General features: G+C 40.3%; 2 protein-coding genes across 2 annotated transcripts in view; one reads left to right on the top strand and one right to left on the bottom strand.

Moving 5' to 3' along the window:
• Positions 1 to 1933: 1933 nt before the first annotated feature.
• Positions 1934 to 3609, bottom strand: polr2h (RNA polymerase II, I and III subunit H). The gene is made up of 6 exons (XM_080833425.1): positions 3463 to 3609; positions 2990 to 3082; positions 2798 to 2881; positions 2621 to 2714; positions 2407 to 2490; positions 1934 to 2285 (listed from the first exon to the last, which is right to left on the bottom strand). Exons 2-6 carry the CDS (start codon positions 3060 to 3062, stop codon positions 2168 to 2170), a joined length of 453 nt encoding a protein of 150 aa, XP_080689551.1. The 5' UTR covers positions 3063 to 3082; positions 3463 to 3609; the 3' UTR covers positions 1934 to 2167.
• A 3434-nt stretch (positions 3610 to 7043) lies between these two features.
• Positions 7044 to 16119, top strand: part of ap1m3 (adaptor related protein complex 1 subunit mu 3) — a gene marked incomplete at its 5' end in the record, with an annotated part of 13728 nt that continues 4652 nt past the window's right edge. The window contains 6 exons of the mRNA XM_080833481.1: positions 7044 to 7085; positions 9483 to 9639; positions 9820 to 9887; positions 10105 to 10235; positions 13596 to 13743; positions 14644 to 14770. Coding sequence (XP_080689607.1) covers positions 7044 to 7085; positions 9483 to 9639; positions 9820 to 9887; positions 10105 to 10235; positions 13596 to 13743; positions 14644 to 14770 — 673 coding nt within the window. The remainder of the gene's footprint in view (positions 7086 to 9482; positions 9640 to 9819; positions 9888 to 10104; positions 10236 to 13595; positions 13744 to 14643; positions 14771 to 16119) is intronic.

Raw genomic sequence — 16119 nt, 5'->3', positions numbered from 1 at the left:
TAAAAAAGAACGAGTCCTGCTAACCTACCAAAAAAAAGTTCGTCGCTGAAGTTCCAGTCGATTGTCGATACGTCTTTGTTTTATGCAGAACTAGAGTCTTCAGAGCGTAATACGATTCTGGATGTCCAGAAGATCCAGAAGATCATGGACTCATTTGCACATAACCACAGCAACAGACGCATTGTCCTAGCCTACTGTAAAACAACTCTGGTGATTTTTTTTTTGTTGTTTTTAATCATTCAAACAAGCTGTTCGCACTTCTCGTTGCGGCTGCACTTGTAGCCTATGTTATGAGTTTTACTATTAATGTAATGTAAGTTATGATGTTGTGATCCGAGACAATATTGTCAATGCATAGTTGTTTGTTTTCATTTATTATGCATATGGAATAAATACTTGTTGCATGTTGGATGTATTGTCTGGTTATGGGCAGGCGCATGGTCGCTGTCCGGAGCTGAACCTTTGCACGCACGTGAAACATTTCCGCCATTGCCGCTTGTATTACATTCTCGTGCTGTGTATCATAGCTGCTTTTATTGAAAAAAAACAAGAACCTCTTAATAAAGTAAGTGACGTCATGAAAATAAATTATTTTCTTAGCTACCCCACGTATCGGTCAAGCCCCCCCTTAGCACCGGGAGAGAAAAAATCCTGCCGCCGTGCATGGACACTGATGTACCTTGACCTTGGAGTTCACCTCTAATCTGTTTGGAAGTTGTTCTTTGGTTATCATTCGTATTATCCGCCTCTTCAATTTGCCTCTTGCGGCAACTTTCTCCTTAGCTTTCTGTGGTCCATGTTCAGTGTGGTACACACCATGATACCAATCAGCACAGTGACTACTTTGCACCCTTAAAATAGGCAGACTGACTATTTACAAGTTCGAAGATACCTGTAATGCTAATTAGAGGACACACCTGGACACAACATGTACTTATGATCAAATAATTTTAAATCTATTCTAGGGGTACTATCATTTTTTGTCCAGGTCAGTTTCATTCTTTTTTTTTTGGTATTATTCTGTTTAACCACAATTCAAAAGCAATGTCTGATTTCCCTCCAGCCACTGAACATTTGCACTAACTTGTTTATAACTACTGTACATTTCTCACCTATAGTATATTCATATCTATATCTACTTATTTCAAGTTGTTGTCCCTATTCATTGTATTTATATCATACCTCTTACCTCATATTCATTGTACTTATATCATGCCCCTTACCTCATATTCATTGTACTTATATCATGCCCCTTACCTCATATTCATTGTATTTTTATCTTATCATGCCTCTTACCTCTTTCATAACTTATATTGCTACCTTCACCTGTAATTTACATATACCTATATCACATCTGCACTAATGACCACTATTGCTGCTAATGTTCTTACTGCTCATACCTCATACTGTATATTAGATTAGATTAGATTCAACTTTGTCATTGTACAAAGTACAGGTACTGAGACAACGAAATGCAGTTTAGCATCTAACCAGAAGTGCAAATAGCATTAAAAGTGCAGAGTATGTGCAAATGTAAAGTGGAATAATTGAATAAATAAGATATATACAGTAAGAGTTAGGTATGAAAAATGAACAGAATTGGGACTAGCAGCATATATCCTATCTATTTATTTTTATATTACCACTTTACATATGCACATACTCTGCACTCTTCTGCTATTTGCACTTGTTTAGATGCTAACTGCATTTCGTTGTCTAAGTACTTGTACTCTGTGCAATGACAATAAAGTGGAATCTAATCTAATCTAATCTTCATTTTCAGTAAACTTTAATTTATTACTTTTGTCAGTTTCAAGTTATTTCAGTGACCATCGTGGGGTTTTCTTTCTTTAACAAAACGAACATGTGAGAAATCTTTATGAGTATAGTCCTTTGGGGGGTTGATTGTAAAAACAAACTTAGAGACAACTAAAACATATAAAACATGTTTTATTTACAGGATTGACCATGAGCAGTATTTATTTGTTGGACTAGTAGTAGAAGCTGCTTTGAAGAAAGCAAAAAAAAAAAAAAAAAATCCCAGATATTCCTACAAAACAATCCACAGAGATGCAAGTCCATGATCCTCAAGAGATACTGTCTTTTGGGTGTTTGAATGCATTGTATTTTAAGTCCACACAAAAGACGAAATAATGGAAAACGGAGTTTAGAAGGCGAGCTTCTTCATTAAGAGGTAGACCCGTGAATCCACTTCAAATCCGTGCAAGTTGTTTGCATCACCCTGTAGTCTCATCAACAAGCCACCATAAGAGACGTATGCAGAACTGGACAGAAAAAAAAAATCAATGATTAATTTAAATTAGTATCCTAACAACTGGGCGATTAAAGCAAATTAAAGGTTGATTTTTTTTATAGTTAGGCTGGGAGACCAAATCCAATACTCACAGACGAGTGGCTGCTTCTGTAGATGTCTCATCTCCTTCAATTCTATAGACCTTTCCGTACATTACATAATCAAATTGATCTGCCCTGAAAAGAAACCATAGATATCTCATTGCAAATCTCTTCTAAACTTAAACTTAGACTTAGACAGAGAGACAGACAGAGAGAGAGACAGACAGACAGACCCACCAACCCCCCCCCCCCACACACACTTTACCTAGAAGGGCGGTCATCTGTTGGATTGTATTCCCCATCATCTGGAGTGCCATCTTCATAAAGGGTACTGGCTATCACCAACCTAAACTTGTCCCCTGAAGTAAAAGAATAGTGTTGCTTTGTTTAGATTATTGAATGATACTTCACAGCTAGCTTCTTTGGTCACAATTCGTCTTACCAAGGTCCACAGGGTAGATCTGAATGTTCACGTCAAGTATGAGGTCCATCTTGAAAGATTCACTTTCACAGTGAAGTCGAGACACTAAAAGACACACAGTGTGTTTGAATAACGGTAATAATGTAATTAGATGTTTCAATGCCCCTTGGCTGTCTAAAACCACACAGCACCAGAACAGGATATATACTTTACCTCTGTCAAACTTCATCCCATCTGGGTCGATGTCTTTCACATCAAAAATGTCTTCAAAGAGTATTCCAGCCATTTCGGTCTTAGTTAATCAATCTAAGGAAATAAACACTTGTACATCAGCAACAAAGTGAAGATGAGTTAAAATACACGATTTAAAGTAATGTATTAGATAAAATGCCACCTCAAAATAAAATCAGCTAACGTTACTGGCTTACAGTTTGTCGTCATTTCAATTATTTGAGAGAACAGATCATCCAATGGTTTGCTTGCTAACACTATTTCGTCACGTTTAAAATATTAACTAATATTTCAACAAGATGCAGAAATGAGATGTTTGCCTGTTGGTGTGGAGGTAGCCATCAGGTGAATATGAAACATTTCACAGACTAAGCTAATTTGCGTTCCTTTTTGCACTGGCACCCTGTTAAGCTAGGCTAGGCAGCTAGCTAGTGAACTCATTTCTCTTCACTTACTTCTTCTATGATACGTACGATCACACTCCGTAGTCGTATTACTCTTCTTAGATGAGGTTGTTCGAGAGATTCAACAAAAGCCCTCTGGAACAGATAAAAAAATAATGATACCAATATCTCAACAGAAATTAATTGTACCGCGCTCATACAATGTGCAACTTGTTGACCTTTCTCAGTATTCACTTCCGTGTCAAACCGCATACACGTTTTCGATTGGCAGAGTGGTCTTGCCATTAGATTAACTTGAAAGAATACGCTGTATTTTAGCGATCGGTCTGATTACGTTTAGTTAAATTAGTGAGCCTACGTTTTCCATTTTTATTTTTCATAACTGGTCCTTTTATAACGGCCGAATATGTTCATCAGCAGCACCTTTTGAATGAATGCAGTCTTTAGACATTTATCGGGCGAGCGCCATCTGCTGATTTCAGGTCTGTACTGCAAACACTGTACAACGTCTGTCTTCGTACAGTGTTTTTTCCTATATAGACATATAAATTCATTCAGCTGACTGTGCTGCACGTGATGAGGGGGGCAGCAAAGAGGCAGGGGCATCACAGAGTAAGCAGGAAGCAGGTCCGACTCCTGTGTCATGCAGGGTGCTTTGAATTAGCTAACTGAAGAGCAGAAAAGTTTTTGTTAAGCTTTACAACTTTACACTCTGCTAGAGTCCCGCTGAAGGGGTGACAAAGTGCAAGGTCAAGTAGAGAAGTTAAAGGGATAGTTCGGGATTTTTGACATGAATCTGTATGACATCCCCATGACCAGTGTCATGCAATCACGCTGACTTACCCCCGGCAGCGTCCTGTGAGCAGAGTTCTCGTCCAGTTTTGGTCAAGCCAAAAGTAGTCCGGCAGGTTTGCTAGACCCAGCAAAATAAAACGTTTCTCTTCCCAAAACATTATGTGTCCAAAAGAGTGATATATTTGCATCCCAAAAACATGGTAGTGGAAAAAGTCACACCTCGTTATCACTTGGCCCTATTTTCAGTACGCGCGATACCGCAACCTCACAGCTAGGGCCTACCTTTTTGATTCGCGAAAGTTGATTCGCCAAAGTTGCCTGAGAGAAACGTCCGTCACAGGAAAACGATGAAAACTGAGACAACATTTGATAAAATTGACATAAAGCTGAGTGTAAAAAAATGGTGAAGGCTTGCGACTATCCAGGTTGTGGCAACAAAGATGATGGTGAATCGACTCTCAGTTTTCATCGTTTTCCTGTGACGGACGTTTCTCTCAGGCAACTTTGGCGAATCAACTTTCATACAGATATACAGATTCATGTCAAAAATCCTGAACTATCCCTTTAAGGCTAAATTTGATGAAATAATGAAAATGGACTGCTAAAATCTCTATCAGTACCTATATTTCGAGAATTAAGATTGAGGAAGAGGGGAACCGGAACAGATGCTATGTGAGGTGCACTAGTTAATGTTATTGTGAGACTGTGAAGTAGGCTACATTAACGTACAATACATAAATAACAAGGTTTGACTAGAGTGTTGATATCACTTGTACACTAGCAACCAATTGACAGTTTCTTCTCAGACAAGTTCCTTTTATCTGAAACACACAAAACAATACCTGTTCATGCTGCTGGTTTAGTTTCTTCCAACAATTATAATTATATGAGCTTTTCTGCTCGACCACTTTTGCTGGACATTTCTACTGTCAACCCAAGTTGAAATGATAACCGTCTGTGGATGAGTAAAACCCTTTGTTGACACTCAAAGCAGATGTATGAACTGATGTGCTTAAAGACACTCAGGACATGGTTAGAGTATCATAAGGTTCTTTAAGGAAGCTACACAGTGAAGATATGAATGTCCTGGAGCATCTCTCCAGTGTGAGAATAATTGTGAATGTATTATTGAATTGCCATCCATAAGCCAAGACAAGGGACTGTCTACATTCACAGTCAGACCAAACACAAAAAAATAATAGTCAGAACAAGTAACTGAAAAAAGGAAACAGCTATGTATTCAAAGGTGTACATGGTGGTGTTTCAAAACAAAGCTGAACATAAGGGTGTTTCATGATTAATTCCTCCCAGACATCTCTTAGAATGATAAACACTCAACACATGTGCAAAGCAAAACAGCTTTCCTCTCCCACACACTATTCAGTGGTGTAGTGGTCCCTGGAGAATATACTCTTAATTTTGGGTATACGCAATGCTGACTGATAAATAAGTGGGTATACTCTGTATACCTGACACTGACACTATTTATAACAACGTTAGACCTTTTCATGGGCATGGGTCATCTGTGCCTTTAACTCTTGCTGATGGCGGCCCTGAAGCTCACGCATGCATGATGATCATGCCAATTGGATAATCACTGTTGACATTAAGTAACTTAATTATAGTCCAATTGCAATGCCAATGCACCGCCTGGCATACACAAGCAAAGGCTTTAAATGAAATGGTCAGAAACAACACCAGAAATGAACTTTATCAGAACAAGCAGTATTATTGAATGAAATCACAATCAGCCGTTCTCCACGATACAAGTAGCCTACTGGTTCAGTGAATGTGTGTATGTCTGTGTTTAATAGACAGCTTATTTGCGCATGGAAAATGGACAGCGGATTTCTTATTTAATGAAGGCACTTAGAAATGGAAGGGTTGGACATTTAAGAAGGTGTAGCCTACTATTCTCCACTCTAACATGTTTGTTACAGAATTACAGCACATTATAATAAACTTTATATAATAAACTTTATTACAGGCTCAAGGCCCACATGGGAGATGTACAATACATAAGATCAATAAATTACATATAAATATACATTCATAAATGCATATAAATACACAAGGAAAGAAGGGCTAAAAAAGGCACTTATGCCAGTGTTCCCAGATCTTAGATGTGTACTTGACAGAGCTGCGGCCAGGGTCTGTCATCAGATCAATTAATACATTTGAAGAGCGGTCCAGCCGACACATAAACTTAAAAGTAAGGTTCCTCAGCAAGGCCATGAAGGTGGTAAGACCCATATTACAAAACAGCTGACTGGCTCTAGTACTCCTGGGTTTTTTCAGGAGTATCCTAAGTCATTATAGGCTGACAATTCAGTCATTATATTACTGACAATTCCCCATCAATAGGCTACATGTTCAGCCAGATAACTGAATTAGGGTTTGGTCTATTTGATTTATACTTTGAGTTGTTAATTAGACACAATGTAATAGTGCATATGGTAAATATCTTAATGTAGACATAAAATATTCAGGGCAAATGAAATGTATTAAAAAAATTCCTTTAAAAAAAATCACATTTGTAATCACATTCATGAAAACACCATCACTGAGTATGGACCTACAAACATTTCACACCCGTTTTAAATGCAACCGCACGACTTTCAGTAGCCTACTTAGCCAGTGAGGGACAGTCGTTTCTTTTTTTTCTTCTACCCCCACATGAAACCTCTTTCGAAAGCTGCTCTACTGGTTACGCTTAAACCCCGGAAACATAGTGAGGATGGAGAGAGACTCTGCTCCGCAAATTTAAATAGTTTGTCGTTCAGATAAATATTAGAAACAGATTGTGTCACGTCGTTACACCGTATTCATCAGCCAAGATGTCTGCGTCAGCTATTTTTATTCTGGACCTGAAAGGCAAGGTAAGACAAAGTAGTATTGACGTACAGTTGGCTAGTGACAAGAGAATTGTGTGCGTGTACCTCGGGGAATGTATACTACATCATACGTGTACACTTTACGATTCGAGGCAACAGGTAAGGGGTACGTAATGTGATAATGTTAGTGGTAGTGTCAAGGTTCGTTTATTAAGAATTGGGTAACTTTCCGAATTGGAAATTGGATTTAGCCTATTACCTGGTATAAGCTATCGCACCCTCATCGTGACAGAAATTAGTGAACATTTTTAAAAAGCGATATCCAAATAGATTTAGCTACTCTCTGTCTTGTTGCTTACTCAGCAAGGATAATACGTTATAAATGAATGGAATGGAATTATAAAAAACTTAAGGCACGAACCCCTCAAATGAACACTTTTTCTCCCTGCCACAGGCTGCCTTGGGCGGAGCCTGGTAGAACAGGTGTATTAAACTTTCAAAACACGTTCTACCGAATATAATAAGGGCTTTGATTATGCCCCTACACGCATTATGTAAATGTGCACAACATATGTAGAATGTTTAATGTTGTCAGTCGTCCTACAACAAAGCATTCTCTAATAATATAAACAATTTTGTTTAAAAATATCAAATTTTTCAAACTTCAAATTTTCTTAAATAATATTTTCACTTTAAAAACTCAAGACTGTGCTATTTCATGCATGACAAAGTCAATACATTTCCAGAAAAAAACAATATTGTATTCCTGTGAAGAGGTTAAAAAGCCAGTAGAATAATGTATTCCTGTGGGGAAACTATAAAGCCAGCCTGAGGGTATTCATGAAATGGATTTCCTCCAGATGTGGGCCAGGACCTTGGGCAATGGTTCCCTAGTCAGAGCCCATTGGTATTCAATCTTAGTGGGTTACTACACACCTGTCTCGCGCCAAGGTCACAATTGTGTCAATGCTGGGTGAAGTGGGTGTGGTCCTTGACCATGCCTAATGAAGGTATGATAAATCGTTTCTATGCTTTATTGAAAGTCGCCGGTTTCCTTTAATGAGGAAGCTGTGACAGCATTAGAGTTCATGTACAGTATTTCACTGCCAACGCTGTTGAGTTTCACCTGTGTTTAGAATGACAAGAGAGGCCAGTGTTTTCTAAGGCAATGTTTCACTGCTGAATAACAATAGGGTCTGTGTTGTGATCACCCTGTGGTTTCAGATGAAGATAAGAAGTTAGCTCCCCCATATATTGAAATGTAGGTATTTTTCAAAGTGTCAAACTAACCTGGTTCCTCAGTCTGCAAATCAGCAGCCAAATCATCCAGTAGCTAAATCCTCTTCCATATTCATGCTGAAATGCAGTGCAAATAAAATACTTTGATTTCCTTAACATGCTTTGGGAATAATTGTATTAAATATAGACTTTGATGTTTATAATGAATATTAGTCAGGTCTTAGTTGGCAGGCCTCACTGGTATATATAACACTGCACACCATTGCATTGGGGTGAAGTCACCTTGACTTGTCCTCCTCTGCTTATGTTTTCTTTTGAATATTTTTCTACTTCTTCATTTCCTTTCGTTCCTCTGAACCCCAATGACTTTTCACACAGACGCTGATATTAAAAAAAGAAATATGACTTATTTATGAAAAAGAAGTATAAGCGGAGCAATTATTGCACTGGAGCTTTCTGTGTCTGTGTTGGAAAAAAGTGTTATGTTTCATAAGTCTCTTGGGCCTATCTTGCACAATTTACTCATTTGGTGTCAAGGGGAAAGGTTCCCGTCAGTTAATTGGCATTTCACAATAACTATTCAGAGAACCTTCATGTGTTGTTTGTTACCTGAGTGGAAGTGGATCTATGTATCTGTGGTAAGTTTATGGCAAATACATGCAACAGAAATAGATAAATAATGTAAACAAATAAAATGACCAAAAAATGATGTCTGTTATGGAGGACTGAAATCAGGGCAAGAAAAATAGATTGTAAAAAAAGAAAAAAAGGAATCAGATATTAAAGATGCTAATCAAAGAGTCAAGCACTGAAGTGACTTAAGCACAGTGAGATTCTGGTGTACATTCAGCATATGCATGCCAAACAGCTCTCCCTCTCCCCCCGCTTGCTTTGTTCCTGAGGATACTGAACAGACTAGCAATGGTAATCCAAGGGCTCAGGTTGGAGTATACTGACAGGCATGGTGTTATGATGCAACGCTGTGAAAGGGTTGGTGGATGACAGTGAAATAAACATATTTAGGAGTTACTGGAGGCCAGAAATAGTAAGAGTAAACTTACCAAAGACAATTATAAATGATGGTATGATTGAATATGCACTAAGAGATCACAACATTTTGCTGTGTTGCCAGTAAGATGGTAAATGAAACTGCTGTGAAACTCTTTTCATATGTATTCATCTTTATGCTGCCTCCCTCTGTAGGTGCTGATATGTCGGAATTACATGGGGAATATGAATATGGGTGAGATTGATCACTTCATGCCCATTCTAATGAAGATGGAGGAGGAATCTGAACTCTCTCCTGTGCTGAACCATGGATCGACCCATTTCCTTTGGATTAAACACAGCAACCTCTACTGTATCCTTCGATTTATTTTTCTCTTCACTTTTTTATATAAATCTGCCTAATCTTACATTTTGAGCAATGCAATTACTAGTCCATAGACTTATTTAACTCAAAACCACTGTGTGATTCTGACAGTGAGCTTTGACTTTCCCTCAGAAAACAGAGTTTGACCTTAACACAGTCACCATTCAGTGGTTGCAATGACTAAGAAGAACTCCAATGCAGCCCTTGTGTATTCATTTCTGTACAAAATAGTTGAGGTCAGTGCAAGTGTCCAGCTGTGTCCTAACAGTGTGTTTTTGTTTTAGTGCTCAAACAAACGTCTCGAAAAACACTGGATTATTAATGTTGGTGTGGCCAGTGTTTTTTTTTAATACTAGTTTTCTGAATGCCAACCTACTGCCAGCAATCACTTGTTATTGCTCCATGCAAATCCCCTGTGTGGCATGAGGTTTATGTTTCTCCTGCATTCCTTAGGTTTTCACTGAGTATTTCAAGGTACTGGAGGAGGAGAGCATCCGGGATAACTTTGTGACTGTGTATGAACTCATGGATGAGGTGATGGACTTTGGCTTCCCCCAGACCACAGAGAGCAAAATCTTGCAGGAGTGAGTACAGTGCTCTGACGGTGCGGTACAGCGTCTGAAGCATTGGGTGTGCATTCGTAATTTTTTTATTCTGCTTCCATTTGTTTTTGCCGTTTCATACTTCCCTCATTGCAAAACTTCCTATTACCCAGCTCGGGTGTTGACAGAGAGCACTGCCAGCTAGGTGTTGTATACGATAGAAAGCCTTATGACACATGACTAGGCTTACTGAGAGGAAGAGTATTAGATATCAACTTATTTGAATGGATATCATTTATTAATGGCCACAGTCTTGACACAATGATCCTCTGTGAGGCTTTTCTCATAACAGTGCATGGATGATGCTTAGTTGTCAGTTGGAGTTTTCCTTCGGTCTAAAGTTGGTGTGTACATTTGGTGTGTACCCAAGTGGTGGTTGAAGAACCAGCAGTGCTTTTTGGGAACTTTTGTAGTTTTTGCCGTCTTCTCCACGCTTTTGTTTGGCACAATGTTTGCAGTGTTCTACAAAACACAGACAAGAATCAGTAATTGCTGCATATCTAATTAACCAGCACATTATGTCTACAGGCTGGGTGATCTATACCCCATCAACACACATACGCACACACACACACACAAACACAACACACACACACACACACACACACACACACACACACACACACACACACACACACACACACACACACACACACACACACACACACACACACACACACACACACACACACACACACACACACACACACACACACACACACACACACACACACACACACACACACACACACACACACACACACACACACCCCACTCTCTCCCCCGGCAGGCATGCCCTAGCTCAGGCATACTGCCATGCCAATGCCTTGCCAAGAAGGGCAGGACAGATGCAGCTCTGGGCTTTTATGTGGACAGTGTCCATTTTGATGCTAATTCCCTAATTTTCTCTTTTTTGTTTCTGAGACACGGGCAGATGCCCACGCTTGTATGTATAAAAGGCGTGCAAGGCAAGACAAATCAAACACAGATGTCGCCTCTCTGTCATCTGCGGTCGGTCAACAGTTGCAATGAGACAGTGACGTGCCGTAAGGTTCGTAGCTAGTGAGGCACAGAAACCAGAAGTGATTACGTAATTTTGAGCTCTAGTTGTTTAAAAATGTATATAATGTATACATACATGTATATATGTCTATGGTTTTAAAATTGTCATCTGATCAGAAATGAAAAAACTTTACGTTTTATTGTCTAATACCATTATTTTTAAACAATCGTTTTTTTATTGTATTATTATGATGAGCTATTAATAAGATATTAATAGTTACAAGCTAGAGTATGTAGCCCTCCACCAATGATATGGCTCATTTCATTTTGTCTGGAGAAAATATAACTACGGTGGTGGGATGCTGAGTTAAATGACCATTTACCCAACTCGGACACAGTTTTGAAAAAACAATTACATATTTATTTACACAACATATTAACAAGCAAACAGTTAAACACCACATACATTGCACACAATACCAACATGTTCTACTGGCCAGTATAATTTATAGTTGGTGCACTTTCGTTGGAGCTCATAAATAAAAACAAAAGTAATCCACTCACGACTTCCCTGTTCAGTGGAAATAGGTTGTCCTCTTCTCCCACGATCATCCTTGAGTGAATGCAGTCAGTGGCTAGTTTAGCTCACCTAGTCTGCTCACAACTTCAAGCCAACTGTCCTGGAAGCAGCCTTTAGCGTGGTTCGTGTTGCGCATGTAGTCCCGTTGGGAAACGTGAAACACTCCAATGCAAATGTCAATACATTCTGTCCCGTCGTTTGAAGCCAACCTTTTAGCTCCGGCATTGGTCTCCCATTATTTATCATTTCACATTTCATTTCACGTTTGGATTAAAAGTCCAGTTTTGAGATCTGCTTCAGTTTAGCAATACGATGTTCCATTGTCGCCGTCAAGTAGAAGTGTAGAAGAAATCCAACCGACTTCAGAACCTGTACCCGACAAGTGCGCTCTCGCTCGCCTCCTTACCTGAGGCAGTGGTACTGCCTGCCTCCCCTAAGGGATTTTTCAATGAGTTTTGAGCTTGATTCAAAGGTTCTACGCTTGCGCACGAATGCGTAAAACCCAGTTTGGAGTGAGGCACTGCCTCCCTTGCCCATAGACACCAATGCATCAACCGCACGTCCCTGGTTCATTGGCTGATCACTGTCACTGGGAACCAGAAATGCGCAAATTCAGCGATTTTGATAATACAAATGCTCGAAATGATCGGAATCATGCAGAAATGACACCCGTAACACAGATAACTACAGAAATATGAATATTTATTTTATAATACATAAATATATATTATTATTATAATTTTTTTGTTTTACTTTTCAAAATGACAGGTGAGGCTCTGCCTCCCCTGCCTCCTATGACTGCACGTCCCTGCAATGAGATAACCACTTAGTCAATTATAAAATCATGCGCAAAAAGTCTTTCTTTAAAATAAATTCTTTATTTAGAAGACCATGATAAATGACCCCATGTCCCCGTCAATATCGAAATCAAAATTCACAGTTTTTAGATGCTGTTATTAATTTTTCTCAAATTTAATTTATCAGTGTTGTTTTGTGAACATAGGGCTTTGGACCATTACCTTGAGTAAGCAAAACAACTCACTGGGCTCTAGGGGGCTGGGTCATAGCTCTGGCCAAAGTTGTTTCTTGGGAAGGAATCAGGCCAGAGTTAGGGTGAAGGAGCCGCATCGATCACACAACAGCAGAAAGTGTTTGGAGATCAGATCAATGCAGCCATTCCTCAGTGGCAAACCATGGCTTTGGATAGAGTGTGGGAGATGAAGAGACCTGGTAGAGAGAGAGAGAGAGAGAGAGAGAGAGAGAGAGAGAGAGAGAGAGAGAGAGAGAGAGAGCTGCTCTATTGTCAGTGTGTGGTAAACAGAATCGCGATGCAGGTGGTAAGAACAGTGTCAACAGCCTCCGATGTTTGCCTCCAGGTTTCCATAAGCTTCTAAGGTCAGGTCATTTCTCACTGTAGATCAATGTACAGCAAAACAATCACATACAGAAGAACAACACTCTCAAAACATCTCTCATCTTATTTCTACAACTTTTGGAAAGTAGGTTATCAGCTCAGTTTTGACCAGCAATAATATTTTCGACAAATGATAACATCACATTGGTCATAGATAATTTATTAACAGAGCTTAACTACCATTATTTGAATATACAAATCATTCTTCAACTATTGTTACAGATAGTTGAACATAACCTGACTTGCTGTTCTTGTATGTTTTAATATTTTGGGTCCCCAAGGTCCACTTGTTTTAAGATGTTGTTACTTGAAATGCCTCTAATTTCTCTCATCTTGATCCTGGTAGGTACATCACCCAGCAGGGCCACAAGCTGGAGGTGGGGGCTCCACGGCCCCCGGCCACAGTCACTAACGCGGTGTCCTGGAGGTCGGAGGGCATCAAGTACCGGAAGAATGAAGTCTTTATGGATGTCATTGAATCTGTCAACTTGCTGGTGAGGAGATTTTAGGATCACTTTTAGAGATAACTCACTAATAGGCTTGGTCATGTATCTCTGCAAAAGCATTAAAACAACTAAGAAAGAAAAACAAAGCCAGGTTTCTTCATGGTTTAAACATAATAGATTGATATTTGTCTTTGAACTGAACTGGCTTATTGTCCACCTAGATTTATATTTGCACTCCCCAAACACAAGCAAATTCAGAATAGGCCCGCCCGGCTCACGTATCTTAAGAGCAGCAGGTTCAGGAAACGGGCTTACCTCAACTTCCTTGAATTCAAACCGAGACAAACAATCCCTGATTCCTTAAATACGTCAGCCTCTGGCCTCCACTGTGGCCTCGGCCCACCCTGACCACCATTCCTTGCTTTAATGGCGTTTCCATGGGTCAGGAAGTTGAACGCAACTCCCCTCCTCACAGCCTAATTAAGGAGAAGCTAATGCCTTATTGCCCTCTAATGGGGGCATTACTATTCACCCATGCAGCCTCCAAATGGCCCTCTCTGTGACTGGACACTTTCTCAGCCTAGCCTCATTCTATCTGCCGAATGATTCAGGATGGCTGTTTTGTTTCTCTACCCACTGTTCTGGTCTGTTCTGCTTTGTTAACTTATCTGCCTCCTCTTTACAGTCTCTTTGTCCCCTTTACTTTTTTAACGTGTTCAAATTTAAGGTTGGTGATTTGGCCAACTGCTTCATTTAGCCTTAATTCACCCTTTGTCTGTATGTTTGTGTGTTTGTGTGTGTGTGTGTGTGTGTGTGTGTGTGTGTGTGTGTGTGTGTGTGTGTGTGTGTGTTTGTGTGTGTGTGTGTGTTTTGTGTGTGTGTGTGTGTTTGTGTGTTGCCTTTCCCTGGCTGGTTTCATGCGCGTCTCTTGTTTCTATCCTGGCACAGGTCAGCGCCTCGGGCAGTGTCCTTCGCAGCGAGATCGTCGGCTGCATCAAGCTCAAAGTCGTCCTGTCTGGCATGCCCGAGCTTCGCCTGGGCCTCAACGACAAAGTGCTGTTCGAGAACACGGGCAGTGAGTAACACTCCTTTATCACCCGTCTCTACTCCTGCCTTTCCTCCCCTCCCCCCGCGGTCTTCTCATCTGCATGCCTCTCTCATGTGCACTCGCTTGGTGCGGTGCGATGGATTACGCACCCTGGGTGAACGTCTGTGTCCTAATCCTCACCCCAGGCAGTAGGGGCAGGTGGGAACCACCCCGCGCATCAGCTCTCACTCCACCGCGCTGCACATCACCCTGGGTTACAGCTGCCAGGTTACAGACAGGAGAAGTAAAAGGATGCATCTGCATCTCGATGTTTTGAAGCGCTTAAAGTATAAATACCGTTTGGAATTCCCTAAACCAAAAATAGAGTGATAGTAAATTTCATATTCATTTCAATTTTATTTATATAGCGCCAAATCAATAAAATTGCCTAAAGGCGCTTTACAGAGCCCAGGGCCTGAATCCCCCTTAGAGCATACAAAATGGCGACAGGGGCAAGGAAACACTCCCTGTTGATCAGGAAGAAACCTTTAGCATAACCGCGGCACATAGCTTGAAGCCGGCCGGGTAAACATAGATATTATATAGGGTATTACTAATCAGTAATACCCTCATCAGACTACTTAGCTACATTTAGTATTATGCTTGTTGTCCTTCACTCACTGTAGTCATTCATTTAAGTGAGGAAGTGCTTTAAACTCAATTAATTTATTATGCAGAGGAGGTGGACATTTTCCTTGTGTGTGTGTTGCTTACCTTGAAATTCGCTACCTGTAAATATCTGTGTCTTTGTACAAAATAGAGAAACTCTTCAAACACATTAATCTTTGTTATGTTGTGCCATGGGCCGAGTTACCAAATCATCCTTCTCCTTAGTAACAGTGCCCTCTTATGGATGGGATTGGTAAATGTTTACTGTCTCTAGTGAACAGACTAGTAGTGACAAAGTAGACGATCTATCTGCGGCTCAATCTTCCATGAGTGGATCAGTAGCTTCAGGCCAGAAATCCCTTCATGGAATTGAAGGGATGACTGAGTTAACAGCAATCCTCCAGTGACACTGAGAAAAAAAATGGGGACAGGGGTTAGGTGGGGGGGCACTGTTCATCATCTAATCAGCATTTCTTTAGAGTGAATCCTGTCTAATACAAACTGGCTCACCAGAGTTCGCTGTGTGATAGGCCGCCCCACCTACCCCCCTTTTCTCAGCGTGAGAGGTCCCCCGGGAGCCAATCAGAGAGGGCTGCAGTGGGCACTTCCTCTGTGACCTTTTGCTTATGGCATTGATGTTCGTATGTGGAGTCCTCTTCCTGCTTCTAAAGGGAGCGAGCCAAAGGATGCCTCAGCCAGGGAGTCAGTGGCTCACACGGCTGTCTGAT

The sequence above is a fragment of the Sprattus sprattus genome (assembly GCF_963457725.1).
Source record: "Sprattus sprattus genome assembly, chromosome: 2".
NCBI lineage: Eukaryota > Metazoa > Chordata > Actinopteri > Clupeiformes > Clupeidae > Sprattus > Sprattus sprattus.
The sequence above is the reverse complement of the archived record's forward strand: the minus strand, read 5'-3'. Positions and strand labels throughout refer to the sequence as shown.

Excerpts from the sequence above, each read along its gene's own strand:
- polr2h (XM_080833425.1), bottom strand. The coding sequence starts at position 3,062 with ATGGCTGGAATACTCTTTGAAGACATTTTTGATGTGAAAGACATCGAC. Across the intron at positions 2,715-2,797 it reads GATCTACCCTGTGGACCTTG|GGGACAAGTTTAGGTTGGTG; the intron begins GTAAGACGAATT and ends CTTTTACTTCAG. Across the intron at positions 2,286-2,406 it reads ACAGAAGCAGCCACTCGTCT|TTCTGCATACGTCTCTTATG; the intron begins GTGAGTATTGGA and ends TTTTCTGTCCAG.